The following is a 19,748-nucleotide window of genomic DNA, read 5'->3' as shown; positions in this document are numbered from 1 at the left end:
TACAGATTTTTTTTACTCATGTAAATAATGTGTAAGCCATAAATGTGCCTTCAGGGGAAAAGCAGCTCACCCCATCTAGAAGTGTTAGGGTTTACAGATAAAGCTTTAATTTATGTTAACATACTGCATGTGTTAAGAGTCATTTTTCATCTAACATCTGAGTAGAGAAATCACATATGAACAGTTCAGTTTGGTATATATTCAGAGCTGTATTTTTCTCCTACAGGGTTACCAGCTACAAGACTGGGTACCTTCCTGGAGAACAGAGTCAATGATTTCCTAAGACGACAAAATCACCCTGAGGCAGGAGAGGTCACAGTTAGGGTGGTACATGCATCTGACAAAACTGTTGAAGTAAAACCAGGAATGAAAGCAAGGTATGTTCATTTCTAATTTTGCTTTCTTTTGGGGGAGGTGGAAGTGTTTGTGCTTACATGATACACTTGCATTAAATAGAATCAGGTTAGAATTTAGGTTGGAAAATAGCTGTAAGCTTGAGTCCAGCTCTTACCCTAGCACTTCCAAGGCCACTGCTAGACCATGGCTCCAAATGCCACATCTACACACCTTCTACATATCTCCAGGGATGGTGACTCAACCACATCCCTGGGCAGCCTGTTTCATTACTTGACAGTCCTTTTTGTGAACAAATTTTTTTCTAATATCCAGTCAAAGAAAGGCTATTATATTCAAAACCTCATCACCAGCCAGTTCTTGACAAACAAATGTTACAGCAGCATATTAAATTGTTGTGATGAGTGTCATCTTTTTCACAGGAAAAAGTGGATGCCTTGTATTTGAGTAGCCTGCAAACATTTAACTTTCAAATTGCACTAAAATCACACTTAGAGTAGCCCTCAGCTTTGTTGTCTTCAAGTAGTAACATGCAGTCTCTGTTATGTGAATATATTTGATATTCTCTTTACCCTCTGGTCTGCAGGTTTGTAGACAGTGGAGAGATGGCAGAGTCTTTCCCTTACCGAACAAAAGCGCTTTTTGCCTTTGAGGAGATTGATGGTGTAGACTTGTGCTTCTTTGGGATGCATGTGCAGGAGTATGGCTCAGACTGCCCTCCACCCAATCAAAGGTGAGGAACCCCATGAAATCCTATTTTACTTTGGTACTTTCTCATTTGCGTGAACCTCCTGTAGTTCTGTATAGAGCTTCCATGTTGCTTATGTGAGACCTTAGTGTTGTTAGGCTCTAGAAACAAAGTAGCTTCTGTAAGGGAGTATGTTAGAGTTGCTTCTTTCTGGGGATGCTGGGTGGCAGACAGTTTTGCTTTAAGGATTACTGATCTGTGTTCTCAGGGAAGGGATTGGATAGTTTTAGGGAGACGAGGCTAGGATATCAAAAGAAGGCTGAGTTTCTAGAGGTAAATTAGGATCAGAAGCTTTGCAGATAATTGTAATGGATGCTTCAGGTGTATAAAATAACATGAACAAATTTGTAGAATAACTTCAAAATCTTCCCTCTTTTTAATGCTTTCTTTTGTTTTTATGTCTTCAGGCGAGTGTATATATCTTACCTTGACAGTGTTCATTTCTTCCGCCCTAAATGCTTGAGGACTGCTGTCTATCATGAAATACTAATTGGATATCTAGAATATGTTAAGAAACTAGGGTAAGTATCTTATAACATTTTTTTTCTGTGCAGCATTTGTGCTCAGTAGTTCTTGTTGCAAATTAAATTACTACATCCTATAGTACAGAATATGGTGCTTAAGTATCAACGTGTGATAGAATAACTTGGCAAAAACTGTATAGTTGAAAAGGAGAGAAAGGGATTGCAGGCTTTTCAAGGGATGCCTCTGCTTCAGATATTTTTAGGTTTCCAAACTTACATAAAACTTAAGTAGAAAAAGTGAGCCTTTTCTCTGGTCCATAAAATGTTGTTGTCCTTGTTGATAGTGAAGTCCTTGTGTAATGCCACGGCTTTAATTAGGTCATTCCTCCAGGCTAGCAACTAAGTTCTTACCCTTGTTTATAAGGAGAAAGTGTATTTTGTCTGTACTGATTAACTCTGTAACAGTTGTATCAGGCCAGTAAGAAATCTTGAGTAGTAGAAATTGTGAGAAACTGAAAAGTTAGGAACAAAAGAGGAGAATATACTTGGACAGCACAAAACACAGAACAACTGCAGTAACGAGAAAGGTGGAAATTAAATTACCATGATTGCTGAAGTAGAAAGGCCAGTGAAGTAAACATCACTTTTTTGTCAAGGTACCTAATGTAGGTTGGTGGAGTTATTTGTGGAGAAATTATTAGGGACTATGCTTAAAGCAGTTGATAAGGAAAGTTAGGGGAGTTGAAGTGGAGGTAAGTGGTAACTATCTTCATTACCTTGGTGAGGCTGTGTTCTCTTTAGTACTTCAAAAGCATACATTAGGTTTCTTCCTGCTTTTTTTATTGTCTATTGTCTATTTTCTAACCTGTGAGTCTGTATAGTTGCTGCATAGAGCTCAAGCCTCAGCTTTACTTAATGCTCTTTTCAGTGCTAATGGGTAACATCAGGTTCTCATTTTGGAAAAACAATATTGGTCACGCAGTATCATCTCTCCATTCTCAGGCAGAAGGAATGACAACTGGCTGCAGCTCCCAGGCTTGGGTAGGGTTCTGCAGAGCTGTTTCTCAACAGGGCAAGGATGGTTGTTTTTCTTTAGTGATCTGATTATTCTTCCTACTGGAGTTCTCCTCAAAAACTAATAGAGAAGAGCTGAGGATGAAGAAGTGATCTTTGGTGTTATATTCTCTGCAGATGCTACTATTTGGCTGTTATCTATCTTAATAGTACACTAGATTGTGCATCCAATAGCATTGGTTGGCAGTCACTTTTTTCCCAGATATAGTTCTAAAACCTTAAAACTGATTCTCAAAAACCAGAGGATTTACAATAGAAAAGTGAATTCTGTCTTTCAGTAAATCTGTTTTTAAAATGTTGCCAGATATATTACTGCTCTGTCTAAAGCTTTTACTACTGAAATACCTAGACTCCATCTTTCTCCCATTAATTGGGAGGTGCCAATTGCAGGTTTGTATCAGCCTTTGATTTTTATGCAGGCTGTGAAATGTGCATGCTTTACGTACATCTGGTCCGTCTATAGCACTGGATTTTAGAAAATCAGTGAAAGGACAGAATTGTTACGGCTGGGAGCAGCCAGCGACTCGGCGGTGGCGCCACCTGGTGCCAGAGAGGAGAGCGCGCGAGTGTCCTTTGTCAGCAGCCTCATGTCCCTGTTTTGTCTGACCGTGCCAGGTATACTACTGGACACATCTGGGCGTGCCCACCCAGTGAAGGAGATGACTACATCTTCCACTGCCATCCTCCTGACCAAAAGATACCCAAACCCAAGCGACTGCAAGAGTGGTACAAAAAGATGCTGGACAAGTCTGTGTCGGAGCGCATCGTCCATGATTACAAGGTGTGTTAAGCACTTGGAGGAGATTGATCAATCTTGTCTTAATTTCTTCCTTGTCTTATGCATTGTGCCTGATTCTTGGTGTTTACTGCATTAGTTTTAAGTGAATTGAGTGCCACAAGCTTAGAGTTAAAACATACTCTCTTCAAAACGTGTAGCTTCTGAAATCGTTCTAGCAGGAGACTTGAAATGATTCCTTAGAACAAACTAAATTATTGAGGAATACTGTAAAAGAGCAAAAGAAAATATATGGAATCTTAAATCTCCTTGTGCTAGATAAAATTGTAGGGTTAGGATGCTGATGCAGTTAGAAGTATGTAAAATCTTTAAAATTATCAGGACTTTAGCAAGTGTCGACATGATAGTGATTGTGTTGTCCCAATTGGTAAGAATGCAAATTGAAATCTATCACACAGTAACAACTTATTCCTTCTGAGTGGGAATATTTGAAATGTATTTGACAAACTGTAACTGCTAGTGTTAAATTTGCACTTAGAATGTGCTCTCATAAAACAAATTGAAATATTAAGCTTTCCTTTGTTTAGCCTGCTGATGCCTTTTCTTGTCACAAGTTGAGAATGTTGCCTTTCGTTATGTGACTTGTAATAGTGATAACTAAAAGTGGCTTTGCACTCTTTTAGGATATATTTAAGCAGGCAACAGAAGATCGTCTAACAAGTGCAAAGGAGCTACCTTACTTTGAAGGGGACTTCTGGCCTAATGTTCTAGAGGAGAGCATTAAGGAACTAGAGCAAGAGGAAGAAGAAAGGAAGAGAGAAGAAAACACTAGTAATGAAAGCACAGATGTAAGGATGCTTCTGCTATTTCATGATTTAATGTAAAAATTCTGATTATATATGGCTGATTATAGAAAAAAGAGCGGGGCAAGGCACTTTCGTTAACTGGCTTTTTTGCCTTTCACTCTAATATAAATTTCAATTTTACAGTTTATAAATTAAAACTGGTAAAATACCACTAAGCTACATTTGGATGAACAGCGGGTGTTCAAATGGCTATAAATTATCTAATTACCAAAGGCAATTTTGTTGAAACAGCTGCTAGTTGAGTATTTTGTTGCTGAAATCCAGTTGTTACCAATGACAATGTTGTCACCTCAACCTGATTCAGATTTTTTCCTTAAGCTTTAGCTTTTGAATAGCGGCTCGCTCTTTTCTTTGTAACTTAGACAGCACAACACCAATCTTAGAAGAATATTCTGAGAAAGTAATGGAGTGCTGTGAGTTAGTATGTGACTCTCAATAGATTTGTTTAGTAGCTTTAAGGCATTGAGGATCTGAAGCAAAAATTACTGCTGAACTGTTGTTGGGCTACTTTAATTTCTTGCTGGTGTCTTGTGCAATTTTTTTGAGAATATGCAACTGTGTTTTCACATTCCTTGAAAAAAAAGTCAAAAATAAAAGAGATGCCTCTTAATTCAATAAATCTGAAAGTGAACAGATGCAGAATTTATGCATCTGAACATCCTTGGATGCTCTGAGCTTTTGTGGAAGAGGTGGTGAGTCTAGGATGAGATTGGTAGTTTTGCTCACACAGTAGTACTTATTAGTTAACTGCTCAAGCACTGCTGCTTTGTCACCTTATCAGATACTAGATATTTTGGGGGGTTTAGAATTTTTTTGCTGGAAGATCTTTGGATCAAAAAAGTTAGGTTTAACATTACAATTAAAAATCACAGTTCTCCTGTGCTGCTATTTGCAATACCTTCTTTCAAGAATTTTGATTAAACAAAGTGTAGGAAATTAAGTGACTTGATATCAAATTTGCATTAACTAGCATCTCACTTAGGGAAGGTATTGTTTCTTCTCCACATGGTATAGTCCTCATCTTCCTTGGTATAGTCCATCATCCTTCAAGTCCTCATCTCTGTAATATATCAGAAACCACTTGTGAAGGATCATTTAGCTCTGTGTGTGAGGTTGGTCAATATTTAGTTGAGCCTTCACAGCCTGCCCCAAAATCCTGGGGGGGCAGGATTGCAGTACTTTACTATTTAACTTTATTATTATTACAAATAGTTTTAACTCTTTAGTGTTTCTATGTTTCACTCTTGAAGAAGGGGCAATAATAAACTGCACTGTCAAACGAAGTGGTAGTCACTGTGTTCACTGGGAATTTCCATTCTGGCAAAGTTATTTTAAGCTTAGGAAAAATGTTCGTTTGGCTAACAAGATGATCAAGGATCAATTGCTTTGATCCTTGATCATCTTATGCTGTTTTGAGGGGCTCTCTGAGCAGCCCAGCAAGGAATAAAACTGTTCATTGCTAACAGAATATAGTTGAAATTAAGCTGATCTGTTTTGACTGTTGCAGGGTGTGACAGGAGGCAGGTGCATGCTAGAAGTTGCACTGCTAATGCCTTTTGGATTCAACAACACCTTCATATCAAAATCAGTTTAATGCAGTCTGTTAAAAGTAAATCTGTCAGAGCTGTAGCAAACTAAATCTAGGTGATTTAAGTGTTTCTTACCTTTGGTTAGTGTGATATTGATTACAGTTTTCAAGTTTTTATTTTGAATTGCATTGAGAATTCATCTACTGAATCCCTTTGTGATTGTCCAAGAGGTTCTTCAGTATGCAGCTGTAGCAGACAAACAAGTTTCATTACATGTTTTCTTTGCACTTCCTGAGCATCTATGCTTTTAATATTTTTAGATGTACGCATTGCTCATCTTGAGATCTTTTGGTGTGATTCTAATGGAATTAATTTAATGTTTCTGGGCACCTTACTGTGTGTCTTCAGAGTAAATTATTGTGAAGTGTGTTTTGTCCTGCAGTTATAGAATATGTGGAAGTAATAAAATGCTGATGTGGTGTTGCTTAGATACCTGACATAAAATGTCTTTAAAATTGCTAGGTGAGCAAGGGAGACAGCAAAAATGCCAAAAAGAAGAACAATAAGAAGACAAGTAAAAACAAGAGCAGCTTGAGTCGTGGCAATAAGAAAAAGCCTGGCATGCCCAATGTGTCTAATGACCTTTCCCAAAAGCTGTATGCCACTATGGAGAAGCACAAGGAGGTAAGAGTTGATTGAATGAGAAATGTTTTTTACTTCAGAGGAGGTGTAAAAAAGCTTTGATACTTCAAACAGAGTTATGCCCTGTAAATTGTACAGGTTTGGCTGGAGAATTGAGTGGCTCACCAGACAGACCAGTACCAGTAAGTCTGGGCGCTCTTTGCTGCAAGGGCAGTGGGAATAAATGCAGCCATGCTCATGCAGAACTTCTTAGCAATCTAGATTGCCACAACAGTTCTGTTACTGTTCAGTCCAGTGCCCTTCACCTAATGCTTCAGAAGCAGGTGAACCTGCAGGGCACCCTGAGGTCCCAGATTTCCCAGGCCTTACAAGCACACCACCTGGCAGCATGTTGTTCAATTCTTAGCTGATCCTGGAACTGTACATTCTGTAATGAGGTTTGGTGACCAAAACATCTTTAAGTGCTGGCATATTAAACCTTTTTATTTTTCAGGTCTTCTTTGTCATCCGTCTCATTGCTGGCCCTGCAGCCAACTCCCTGCCCCCCATCATTGAGCCTGACCCCCTCATTCCGTGTGACCTGATGGATGGGCGTGATGCTTTCCTAACCCTTGCTAGAGACAAGCACCTCGAGTTCTCCTCACTACGAAGGGCTCAGTGGTCAACCATGTGCATGCTGGTGGAACTGCATACCCAGAGCCAAGACCGCTTTGTTTACACCTGCAATGAGTGCAAGCATCACGTGGAGACCAGATGGCATTGCACTGTCTGTGAGGTATGTTTGGTGAAGTTTTCCCTGCTGCTCTCCCTGTATCTTTGTGCTCAGAGTGCTCATTACCTGAAATGGTTTATCATTATTAACTGATGGAAAAAGATCTGTACAGCTCATCTGCTGACACTTCAGAAAGGAGGGAAAACATTTTCCATAACAAATGGTTCTACTAATCTGTAGCTTGGTGGGATTTTTGCCTTGTGGAGAGCTGAAATAGAGTTGTTTTCTGTAGTTCATTTAAGGTGCTGCTGCCTAAAAAGTTGGGAACTGTAGCAATTGCTTGAGCTGGAATAGTAGGATCAGCTGGTTTTTCTGAAGAGCCATGCATACTTTTTTCTCCTGGAGTCAGAAGTGTTGGGCTGCAGTATTCCTGTTAAGGGGGCTCTCTGTTGGTGTACTGGCACAGAGGTTTTGCTGCGCTGCAAGTCAGATCCCAATTATTGGGCAACTTCTTGACTAATCTGTTGTCTCTGTAGAATGCTGCAAACAGCATTTCTGTCTTCAGAAGTGTTTGCAAAGCCAGTGTGTTTGAAGATTTGAGTCCAGGGGTTTGGTTCAATGCCCTCTAGAAGCTGGATTATCATTGTATCTGGCTTGTAACTTAGTTTTTTAGCCTGCTGGAAGGGAATGGCTGTCTCAGACTTGACCCTGAGAAGCTCTCTTTACAATTTGATACTTCCATTTCCTCTGGTTACGTATGTGTGTATGTGTGTATATATATATATATGTACTCGTACATGCACATGTGCTTTTACTTTCTTCTTCTCAGAAAGTAAATTTTAAATTTCCTATCATTTAATGAATCCTGAGAACTTAAGTCTTTTTCTTAAACATCAATTATTGAGCCCATACTCACGTGCTGTTGCTTTCACAGAATGTAAATGCTGTTCTGTCCTTCTTTCAGCATACTCTGTTGTTTAACTCGCATCTGCAAACTGAAAATGCAGCTTTCATTCTCTTTTTGAAAGCTGGTACCTTTTCTGCCACTCCTGCCCTCTTTTGAAGCAGGAGCAGATGAGCAGGTATTTGTTCCCTCCCTGTTTCTTCTCCTTTCCTGTTGGGAAAGAAAGGGATTTTTCTGGCCCAGCTGAATAATGTGTGACTTTGGCAGCTCAGAGCAAACTTGTTTTTCAAGGTATTTGTGTAGCTTTCAGACACCCTTACACCCACACACTATAATTTGGATTTATTCCTTCTCCAGTACCTCAACATGGCATGAAAGATTGAATTTTTCCCTAGAGCAACAATTTGCCAGGAACAGGCTGGGAGTAATTTGTTGTGGTGGCATGACATCATTTATTCATTTATTGTATGGAGTTTCAGGAACACTGATAACTCACCCTCTGTTGTCTTTTCAGGATTATGACCTGTGCATCACCTGCTATAACACTAAAAACCATGACCACAAGATGGAAAAATTAGGCCTCGGTCTAGATGACGAGAGCAACAACCAGCAGACTGCCACCACCCAGAGCCCTGGCGATTCCCGCCGCCTGAGCATCCAGCGCTGTATCCAGTCTCTGGTCCACGCCTGCCAGTGTCGCAATGCCAACTGCTCACTGCCGTCCTGCCAGAAGATGAAACGGGTTGTCCAACACACCAAAGGCTGCAAACGCAAGACCAACGGAGGGTGCCCCATCTGCAAGCAACTCATCGCTCTCTGCTGCTACCACGCAAAGCACTGCCAGGAGAACAAGTGCCCCGTGCCCTTCTGCCTCAACATCAAACACAAGCTCCGTCAGCAACAGCTCCAGCACCGCCTGCAGCAGGCGCAGATGCTCCGGAGGAGGATGGCGAGCATGCAGCGTACGGGTGTGGCAGGCCAGCAGCAAGGATTGCCCTCGCCCACACCAGCCACCCCGACGACTCCAACGGGCCAGCAGCCCCCGACGCCACAAACCCCACAACCCCAGCCTCCACCTCAGCCTGTGTCGCAGCCCCAGCCTGCACCTCCCAACAGCATGCCACCCTACACCATGCCAAGAACTCAGCCCCCCAGCGCCGTGTCCCAGGGCAAGGCAGGTGGCCAAGTGACGCCTCCGACTCCACCTCAGCCACCGCAGCCGCCGGTTCAGGGTCCTCCTCCGGCAGCAGTGGAAATGGCCATGCAGATCCAGCGGGCAGCGGAGACCCAGCGCCAGATGGCGCAGGTTCAGATCTTCCAAAGGCCGATTCAGCACCAGATGCCCCAGATGCCACCGATGGGAATGAACCCTCCGCAGATCGGCAGAGGTCCCGGTGGCCATATAGATCAAGGAATGGGGCCGGCAGGAATTCAGCAGCAGCCACCGTGGGTGCAGGGGGCCTTACCCCAAGCTCAGCTGCAGCCAGGAATGCAGAGGCCATCCATGATGTCAGTAGCCCAGCCGGGTCAGCCGATGAATATGGCCCCTCAGCCGGGGATGGGTCAGGTACCTGGCGCCGCTCAGCCCAAACAACCACCTCTGCCCCAGGCGGCCTTACAAAACCTACTGCGGACTCTCAGGTCTCCCAGCTCACCCATGCAGCAGCAGCAGGTGCTTAACATCCTTCACTCCAACCCTCAGCTGCTGGCCGCTTTCATCAAGCAGCGGGCAGCCAAGTACGCTGGGTCCCAGAACCCGCAGGGCATGGCAGGGCAGCCTGGCATCTCACAGGGGCAGCCGGGGCTCCAGCCGCAGCAAGCCATGCAAGGGCAGCAAGGAGGGGTGCACCCCAACCCGGCCATGCAGAACATGAACCCCATGCAAGCAGGAGTGCAGAGGCCCAGCATGCCCCAGCAGCAGCCACAGCAGCAGCCGCAGCAGGCCATGGCTGGGATGAATCCTCAGGCGCAGCAGATGAATATGAATCACTCGGGGATGGCTCCCCAGTTCCGAGATCTCCTGATGAGACGGCACCAGATGATGGAGCAGCAGCGCCACCAGCAGCAGCAGCAGCAGGGAGCGGGACCGGCGCTGGGGCCAGGGATGGCCAATCACAACCAGTTCCAGCAGCCCCAGGGCGTCGGGTATCCCCAGCAGCAGCAGCAGCGAATGCAGCATCACATGCAGCAGATGCAGCAAGGAAACATGGGACAAATAAACCAGCTTCCACAGGCCATGAGTGCAGAGACAGGAGCTAGTTTGCAACAGGCTTTCCAGCAAAGGCTGCTTCAGCAGCAGATGGGGTCCCCAGCTCAGCCCAATCCAATGAGCCCCCAACAGCACATGCTCCCCAATCAGGCCCAGTCCCCGCATCTCCAGGGCCAGCAGCTCCCTTCATCGCTCACCAATCAAGTGCGTTCTCCGCAGCCTGTACCCTCACCGCGGCCCCAGTCCCAGCCCCCTCATTCCAGCCCATCCCCTCGGATGCAGCCGCAGCCTTCTCCACACCACGTCTCCCCGCAGACCAGCTCCCCGCATCCAGGACTGGTAGCTGCCCAGGCTAACCCCATGGATCAAGGGCACTTTGCCAGCCCGGACCAGAGTGCAATGCTTTCCCAGCTTGCTAACAATCCTGGCATGGCAGGCCTCCATGGTACAAGCGCCACGGAACTGGGGCTCAGCTCCGAGAACTCAGACTTGAATTCAAACCTTTCACAGAGTACACTAGACATACACTAGACATGTTGTAGCATTTTGGGAGCAAAAAAAAAAATTAAAAAGCAAAGAAAATTTAAAAAACTTATTTTCGCAAGACTTTTTGTACTGAAGACAAATTTTTTTGAATCTTTCTTAGCTAAAACAACATTTTTCCCTGGAACACATCTGAACTCTGCAGCAGTAGTTTGTGGTTTTAAAAACAAACCGACAACGAACCTGAGGGACAGTAGAGTAAAAAGAATATATTTTTGTTATGGCTGGAATCATAACCAGTCCTTTTTCTTGGCTTTTTTTTTTTTTTTCCTCGTGTGCGTTGGGGAGGTCGGGGGAGGAGGGTGGTCTTTTGGTGGTTCACCAAAGGATGCCCTGCTCATGCCTCCAATAGGTTTTATTTTTTTTTAAATTAATGAAAGTATGTAATATTGATAGTTATTATTTACTGAGGCAGATGGTAAACATTTTCCCTATTCTGGTTTTTTTTCATGTCACTGCAAAAAAAACCACCACAAAAACAGAACAACAGAAAAACACAGGAGAACCTTTTCCTAAAACCGGAGGACAAAAGGGGTTAATGTTGCTTTAAAAATACATTACATATATAAATATATATATATATAAATAAATACCAGTCTTTTCCTCTTTGGTTGGAAATATGTCAATTCTTTGAAAAATGTAAAAATATTGAAATAACTCAGTTCCCCTCCTGAAGTCTACTTTTGTCCTCCAAGAATTTTCTATACAAGAGTCTGAGCTTAAAAAAAACTTCAAGTATTAAAGTAATTTGTACATGTAGAGAGAAGACAACATTTTTGCAAATACACAGGGGCAGCTGCCAAATGGATGTAGTATATATATTGTGGTTTCTGTTTTCTTGAAAGAATTTTTTTCGTTATTTTTACATCTAACAAAGGAAAAAAAAACATAAAAAAGAGGGTAAGAAACAATTCCAACGGGATTATTTCAACCTGAGAAAAAGTCCCTGGGGTTCCTTCTTTATGCTTGCTTTCTCTCTCCCGTGCCCCTTTCCCACCCTCTTCCACTTTCTGTAAAACTTGAAAATAGAAAGCAAAAAAACCCTCAAATGTTGTATATCATGCAATTAAAGTTGGTTACTTATAAATAAGAACTTTCGATCACTGTATAGACTGTTAAAATTGATTTCTTATTACCTATTGTTAAATAAACTGTGTGAGACAGACAGCCTGTTTTTAATGTTTCCCTTCTCTCCCACATGTGTTGCTTGTTCTTAAAATGGTGGGGGTAGCGGAACATGTGCTACTTCAAATGTTTGCTATTTAGATATCGGAGAGCTATTTAATGTATATGACTGTTTTAAAATGCAAATCTCTAATAAGGGATGTGGAGTAATAATTAGTCTTCTAACCGGACTCTTTTGGTACAACTCTGCATTTGCGTTGTTCCCGGCATGTATCTTACCAAAGAAACGAGGTCTGACCTCGACAGTTGTGCCAGTCAGCTGTGCCCCGCCGTGCTCATGCAGCCTGGGAGCAGCTGATCTTCAAAGGACCTATTTTGCATTTTGAAATGAGAACTATTTGTTTGGATATGTGATATTAAAAGATCCTATTTCACTTGAAGTATATTGTGCGCCTTTTGGCACTGAAGCGTGAGTACAAGGTAAGCTTGTGTGGATGCCCAGTCCCCCTGTGTCACATCTGGTGACCTGCCAGCTTCAGGGGCATTCCTGAACACAAGTGCTGTCACCGTGGAGCACACATGCAGTGACCTCAGCTGTGTGCTGCCTGCAGCTGCACTCACGTGGAGTTAATCCAATCGTGTTGTGTGTTGTGCTCGGGCTGCTCGTGACAGATGTGGCTGGTTCATTGAGGGCTTTCCAAAATCCAGCCTTACAGTGTGCATGTGCATACAGTGCTGGCTGCCTAGGGAATAACTTGCCACAAGGCTGTTATGCACCTGGAAGACCCAAGGATGTGACCAGAGCACAATGTCTGCAGCACAATGTCTGCGTAACGCTGGCTGTGTTGGGAGCATCAGTCGATCTGCAGATCCCAGACAAATAATGCAGACCTCAAGCAGCTGCTGCTGGAAGATGACAGAGAAAGTAAACGTGGATCAGTCAGCCGAGTGCCAAACAAAAGTAATGGTGTGTTACAATGTGAATGAATGTTGGAGGTCTTTGAAAATGGGAGTAAAATGCTTGATCTTTGGATATAAAACACAAGTAGGACAATGAATTGTGTATTTTAAAAAATGGGGTTGGTAGCAAGCCTTCAGCAAGATGGTGGAAAGTTCATGGCAGGCTTAAGGAAAGCAGCCCTGTGCTTTGGTATTCTCCCTTGGCTCATCCTCATACTGCTCACCCCTGCAAGGTGCAGACCAGCTGTGCACCAAGCCCATGATTACTCTACCTGCAATGAGAGGGACTGCTCCTGACCAGCCCTTTCCCCTCTCCTTTGAGAGCAGAAAGTAAAAAAAACCCCAACGTGTTGAATGCCAGGGCAGCAGCCTGGGATTGTTTAAATTTGTGCTCTCCACAGTAAGCTTTCCTGCTCCTTCACCCCCAGCAAGCAAAGCCTAGTTTTACTTTCAGCCTTGGGGGACTTCTCAGGATGGAGCATAAATAAAATTCCTTCTGACCACATACAAGCTAGTGAAGTGAAAAGTGTGCTCAGCTTTCTGACTTGCATGCTTTCAGTGCAAACAGCTTTCATTTGTGCCGCTGAGTTAGCACACAAAATGTGGTTAGAATTTGTCCTGACCTGCATCAAAGCATCTGAAGTGGGGAAGCCCTGGGACCTTGCAGAGCAGACTGCAGATCTTCCAACTTCAAATGCCAACACAGAGACTTGCTTAAAAGATGCCATGACACGTTTTATGTGACAGCAGAACTGCTCTGTCTCTCTTTGTAGGTGCTGATTCTGAGCCAAGTTCAGTTGGTTGAGGTAGTGTGGTTGATCAATAGTCTTAAGTCTGCATAGGGTTTCTTTTCCCAACATCCCTCCACTTCTCCTTTTCCTGGTTCTACTTGAGAACAAGACCCCACCATTTGGGGAACTACTTTGGCTGTTTCAATTAGTTGGGAGGATTTCAGGATGGCAACAAAATTAAGATATCACCTCTTGCCATTCAGTTGTGTCCAAGTTAAGAGTAGGTTGTTTCATTCCTATTTATTAGACTCTTGGACCCGTAAAAAGAACTCACACCCAAAGTTCTAGCAATCCAATCAGATAATGATTGTCCTGTTACAACAATGCTAATGGTTATACTCAAATAATGTGTAGTTCAGTGATGTAAACTTTCTAATGCCTGACTTTCCAATGTCCTTTTGAGTCCTAGGGTCAATGGCTGAAGTCACAGATGGGGAGGGTTGTAATATTTATGGTTTACCCCTCAGTCTTGGGGACACCTGTTTGTAAAAGTTAAACCTGGCACTTTCCTGGTTCCTTGTTCCTCATGATGTCCCAATTTACTGTTTATGGAGTGGTTTACATACGTTGCATACTTGTTCTTTGTTACTCTTAAAACTCCAATGACTTGGCCATCAGTGAGTTGCTCATAGCCTGGGCCTGCAGTATCATCTGTGACTCTGTGTCTACCCTGATGCATTTATTTATTAATTGATTTTAATTCTAATACTGTCATTGTAGATGCTCTGTTCCATACAGAGCTGCTTGTTATTACAGAAGGACAGGATGGCTGAGGTGGGCAGGCACCTCTGAGGATCATCTGTCCACCTCCCTGCTGAAAGCAGAGTCACCTAAAGCAGATTGCATGTCCAGCTGAGTATCTCCAGGATGGAGATGCCATGGCCTCTCTGTGTAGCCCACACCCCTGTGCCCCTACAGGGTGTCTCTATGCATGAATAAGTCCCAGCTCTCTCAGCCTCTCCCCAGCTGACAGATGCTCATGTCTTCTCATCACCATCTTGGCCATTTCCTGCATTCACTCTACTATGCCCACATCTCTCTTGTACTGGATACAAGGCCAGACACCAGATAATTGCACAAAACCCAAGACAATGTTGGTAGGAGTCACCTGGTCATTAGACAACTGTTTTAACAGCAAAACAAGCTACAACACAGCTCCTGGCAGGCCCAGACAAGCCCAGGCAAAGCCTGACAGAGCCTCTTACATGCAGTGGCAGCACTGTGGCAAGGCTGAGATAGATTATGTGACAGTGATAGCCATTCCAGCTTCTGTTTCCTTTTTCCCATAGCTTTTTCCAGAGTATGATACACAGTTTCTCTGCAAGAAACTCCACCTCCTGTTTCCAAGATGGTCTTTTTGCAGATACTGTGTCCTTGATTTTGCTGCTTCCAGTTTCAGCCAAACTCAAGGACTCCAGCTCAGCCTCCCTGGACAGTCTGGAGCAGGTCCTGTAGTGGAAGACAGCAGCATTCAATGAGTCTGCTCCTAATGAACAGTTCTGCCTAAGTGTGTGATGAGGCTTCCCATCCTGAAAATGAGCTTTTATTTGAAGAGCAGCCATAGGGTGCTTTGGCTGGGGAATGTTTGACTTTATAAACCCTCTTAGCAGCTGCCTTCCTACAATGCAACCCTGGGGTATCTGCCAGTTTGCCCAAGGAGCCATTTCTTCCCTCAGCTTGTCAAAGCAGATTGTGTGCCATAGATCTTGGCCTGAGACAGAGCCTAGCTGGGCCCTTGAAAGTGTGAGAGCAAAACAGGCTCCATCCACAGAGATTGCAGCAGCATCTGTGCTTGCATCACTGCTGGAAAGTCACTCTGTCAGCCTTGTAGGTATGGCATGTGCATCAGCATTTGCAACTGCCCAACTGCAATCTGGTATTTTATTTAGAAATGTTTTGATTATTTGCTCGAATTGCCTCAGTTGCACTCCCTTACAACAGGGTCTTGGTTTCAGCTCTCCAGAAGGGCATATTGGGTGTTTGGAAAGGAAACCTGTTCTGTGGCTGGTGCTGTGGGTAGCTGATGGGCAATCAGCCATGGTCTACTCTCCCTGTTGCAAGGAGTGTGGTGGATTTGGGGAGGGTGGAGAAATTCCTGTTGGCACCATCGCCCACAGTCATCTTTGAAGCCCTTCCTGGCTCCTGGTGAAGTTGGCACAGCTGTAGTTTTCCCCAGGTGTGCTGGGTGGTGGCAGGCTCTGGCATATCTTGGGAGCACAGTGCTGTGTGGGATGCAACCACAAGCACAGTCAGTGGGTATTTTGCTTCTCCTCATGCCCTGCAATCCCCAGGGCAATAGCAGGGATTGGAAGGCAGTGACAGTGTCATTACCAGAAGAAAGCTTTTTGCCAACCCTCCTTCTCTGGCTGAAAGCACAGAACTTCTGTTGTCCTGAAAAGTAAGGAAACTTTCATTTTGTTTTGTTTCCTCTTCACTTTTGCTTGTCATTGTCTGTGTTGTCCCACACCAGTGTGATGCTGAAATGAGCTCCCAGTACAATGTCCTGGTGACCAAAGGTTTGGGAGCCATGCAGTGAGTATCTCACCAGGCTTGTCAGTAGAGAGCCAGGGCAGCCTGAGGTGTGACCTGGGTCTACCACCACCCACACTGCCAGAGCTTATAACCACATTCAGTGCCTGCATTAGAGCCACCAGAAGTCAGAGCCCCAAATTCATGGGTTCAAAAACAAAACCAACAAACTATCTCAGGTGCTCTTCTGTTTGCCTGCTGTTGTCTCAGTCTGAGCTTGTATTAAAGGATTTCAAGCCTTTTTTTCTGTCACATGGGCCCAATTCTCCAGTGTCACCACAAACAGTGAGAGAGGGCCCTTAACTGGGACTGGGGAAAGGAGATGCCAAGGGATTTCCACCTTGGTAAGCTACATATTATGTGTCAGGCGTTGTGGATGGTGTCACATCTCATCTTCTGCTATTAGCTGGACTTCTGGACCAGGCTGCCCCTTCTGCTGGGGAAGGTAGTCTGGCAGGACATGCTGGTGCCCCACATCTTCCCAGGCTTGCAGAGGGATCAAGAGGCAGCACAGCTCAGCTCTCAAAAGCCAGATTTCTTGGAGGTCTGGGATGGGATAAGCACTTCAAACTGAGATTTATCTCCCAGACAGTTAACTCTTCCCTCCCCTTGTGAGGACAGCCTTCAAACTGGGTGTAGTTGCTTTTTGGGGTTTTGTTTTGGTTTGGGTTTTTTTGTTTGCTTTTTAATTTGGACAAATATTTACTGTTTTATTAGAATTTGTATGTAGAGTTGTGTTGACATATATTGACAGATCTAATGTAGTAGTAAAATATCAAGGATGGACAGACAAACTTAGTATTTGTGCCCTTAACTGGGTTGCCTGTTGGGTCAGGGGTTGGATTATTAGTTCACCATATAAACTGCTCAATTACTGTGTCTATTGTCCAGTGTTACTTAATGACTAATTGCTGTAAACGAGGAAGAACATCAGTGTAACATTAAGGGTGATCTGACAAGGGTTTTCTGGGAAGTTCCTCAGCACAGGAGAGAGATCTAGAAAACAGCAACTGCTCAAATCTCCCACCTGCAAGTAGGCTGTTGCCTGTTCTGACACAGTGCAGGACATTCCTCTCTTCATTTCACAGTTACCTTGGTAAAATTAGTCTGCCAAAGGTTAAGCAGAGTATGTTTTCTTTTATTATCCCTTCTGTTTGCTTGTTGGTTTTCCAAGCTCATCTACCCTACTTCCCTTTCTCAAATTGTGAATGTATGGCTAAGGTTTACATGTTTATAAATACTTTTTTTTTTTTCCAAAAGGGTTCCTTTCCCAGTGCTTATGATAGAAATTAAATCCTTCAATGTTTTTTGGTTTTTCACAGTGTCAGCTAGGAAGAGTGTTAACTAAAGCCATGTGCCACTTCCCACTGCACACAAGAATTTGGAAGTCCTGTAACCAGAATGGCTGCCACTTAGTGCTGGATGTGAAAAAGGGCCCTTGGAACACCAAGATTCTCATGAGCTCTTTGAAATAACAGAGTAGAAAACTAAAAGAGGTGGCTCTGGAGAAGCAGCAGATGAATTTATGAAGCCTGGGGACCTAGAGCATGAGCTTTCCACAGTCCCTGTAGACAAGCACAAAGAGCCACTGAGCCAAAGCTCCTCAAGGAACTTGTGGTAATGAGGGACAGAGCAGATGCTGAAGTACAAAAGCTGCACACCTTGGAGCTGAGCACCTGAGAAAGCAGCCTGGCCCCCTGTCCTGCAGCAATAATCCCTCCATTGCAGCCTGGACTCATTCTCAAGTGATTTCACTTGACAGCAGCCCTTTTACACACTGATCTGTCTAAAATTTTTATTGCAGATGACATCAAACCACAGGCCAAGCCCAGAACAGCAGCAGAGAAGGAGACAGGAAAAGTGAAGTCTAATCTAAGTTTTGGGGTTTAGTTACCTGAGATTGTCAGAGCTGTTCTCTCCCTAAAGAAAGGAGTTGGCTTTACAGAACTATTATGATTAATGTTACATTACAGAGTTTTTGTTATTGAAAAGAATATAAGTATTCCTTAATCAAAATTAACTTGATTCACATTAAAACTAATTTATTTAAATACTATTATTTATTGAACAGGCTTATCTAGAACTGCAGGGGAAAATGAACAGCCATGGGATGGGGACTGCCTTTCAGCTTGTTCTGTGTTAACACAGAACTCATTTTTCCTTAAGCCTTCAAGAAGCCTTGTGTGTGACCTAAAGGAGCAGTGCTGCTTGTTCCACTCTGGAAAGGAAGCAGGGGATGCACACCAGCTATAGCTCATGATGTGTTCCATGAAACATTATTGCACTAGAAAGACTTAATGACCTTTAATTTTGTATCTGTGTCTTTTCTGGAAACAGTTTTGTTTGTCATGCCATGCAGAGTCTAGCAGTATTTACAAGGGAATAACAGTCTTTATTATTTATTTCATTATTAACTGTATTATTTTGCAGCAATTTTCTGGTTTTAGTATGGCTGGAGGATTGTTTGGAAAACCTGAATCCTGTGGAGGATCCCTGACACTATGGAAATTTGCTGATCAAGTTGCAAACTGGCTTTGCTAGTTCCCCACCACTGTCCCTGTAATGAGGCTGTGACCACTACCCTGGATTCTCAGTGTGTTTCACTCTGGTAGTGACACTCCTCTGTGTTTAGATCAACAGGCTGTAGCCTCATGCTAGAGCCTTTGGATTGTCTGGAGGAGCAGTCAATGTGGATCTGCAAGGTAAGCCTCTGGAATGAACCTTTTCCATGCTGCTTTAGTCTCACCTGAGCTAAGACTGTACAATTGTGCATCACATGTTATTTGTACAGCTACTCACTACGAAGTCTGTACAGACTAGGAATGTTCAGTACAGCCTTTTTTGTTGTTGTTGTTTATTTGGGGTTTTTTTTGTTGTTTGGTTGGTTGGTTGGTTTTTTTAACATCAACACAGTGGCAGTGATAACAAAATAAAAGGGGTAGGGTCGAAAATAGAACTGACTCCAGGGACTTACCTTTACATAAGCTTCTTGACAGGCTGATAGAGCTGGGGTTGTTCAGCCTGGAGAAGAGAAGGCTCTGGGGAGACCTCACTGCAGCCTCCCTGTACCTGGAGGGAGATGGACTTTTTATACAATCAGGTAGTGACAGGATGAGGGGTAGTAGTTTTAGACTGAAAGAGGGCAGATTTCAGTTCGCTACAGGAAGAAATCCTTTCCTGTGCGGGTGGTGTCACTGGCACAGGCTGCCCAGAGAAGCCGCGGATGTTCCATCCCTGGGAGAGCTCCAGGCCGGGCTGGATGAGGCCTTGAGCAACCTGGGCTAGTGAAAGGTGACCCTGCCCACGGCAGGCGGCTCGAACGGGATGATCTTTAAGATACCGTCCAGCCCAAGCCATTCTGGGACCCAGAGGGCTAATGCAGAGCGGCAGGCAGGAAGGGAGCCCTGAGGCGTCAGCAGGGCCCGGCCTCTCCCCCTCCTGGGCGGGACCGCCGCCAGCCGCCACGGCCAAGGGGACAGAACTACAGCTCCCGTCGGGCCCCGCGGGCAGCGCGGCGGGAACAAGCTCCCCGCTGATTTGCTGTCCTTTCCGCCGCTGCCGC

General features: G+C 44.1%; 1 protein-coding gene and 1 long non-coding RNA gene across 3 annotated transcripts in view; one reads left to right on the top strand and one right to left on the bottom strand.

Annotated features, from left to right (window-relative positions):
• The window catches only part of EP300 (EP300 lysine acetyltransferase), a 62,625-nt gene extending 50,677 nt beyond the window's left edge, over positions 1–11,948 (top strand). For both annotated transcript variants that reach the window (XM_085048649.1, XM_085048653.1), the window contains exons 24-31: positions 227–377; positions 941–1,087; positions 1,510–1,623; positions 3,256–3,421; positions 4,060–4,224; positions 6,294–6,455; positions 6,907–7,188; positions 8,544–11,948. In XM_085048649.1, the coding sequence (XP_084904775.1) occupies positions 227–377; positions 941–1,087; positions 1,510–1,623; positions 3,256–3,421; positions 4,060–4,224; positions 6,294–6,455; positions 6,907–7,188; positions 8,544–10,769 (3,413 nt within the window). In that variant the 3' untranslated portion in view covers positions 10,770–11,948. The remainder of the gene's footprint in view (positions 1–226; positions 378–940; positions 1,088–1,509; positions 1,624–3,255; positions 3,422–4,059; positions 4,225–6,293; positions 6,456–6,906; positions 7,189–8,543) is intronic.
• LOC146443718 (uncharacterized) lies at positions 11,135–19,747 on the bottom strand. Its single transcript, XR_014849276.1, has 2 exons — positions 19,161–19,747; positions 11,135–15,106 (listed from the first exon to the last, which is right to left on the bottom strand). It is a non-coding gene; the product is annotated as an uncharacterized LOC146443718 (long non-coding RNA).
• Position 19,748: the final 1 nt, after the last annotated feature.

The sequence above is a fragment of the Lichenostomus cassidix genome, chromosome 1Aa (genome assembly GCF_008360975.1).
Source record: "Lichenostomus cassidix isolate B80296 chromosome 1Aa, HeHo_3.0, whole genome shotgun sequence".
NCBI lineage: Eukaryota > Metazoa > Chordata > Aves > Passeriformes > Meliphagidae > Lichenostomus > Lichenostomus cassidix.
Note: the sequence above shows the minus strand (reverse complement) of the source record. Positions and strands in the feature narration are given on the sequence as shown.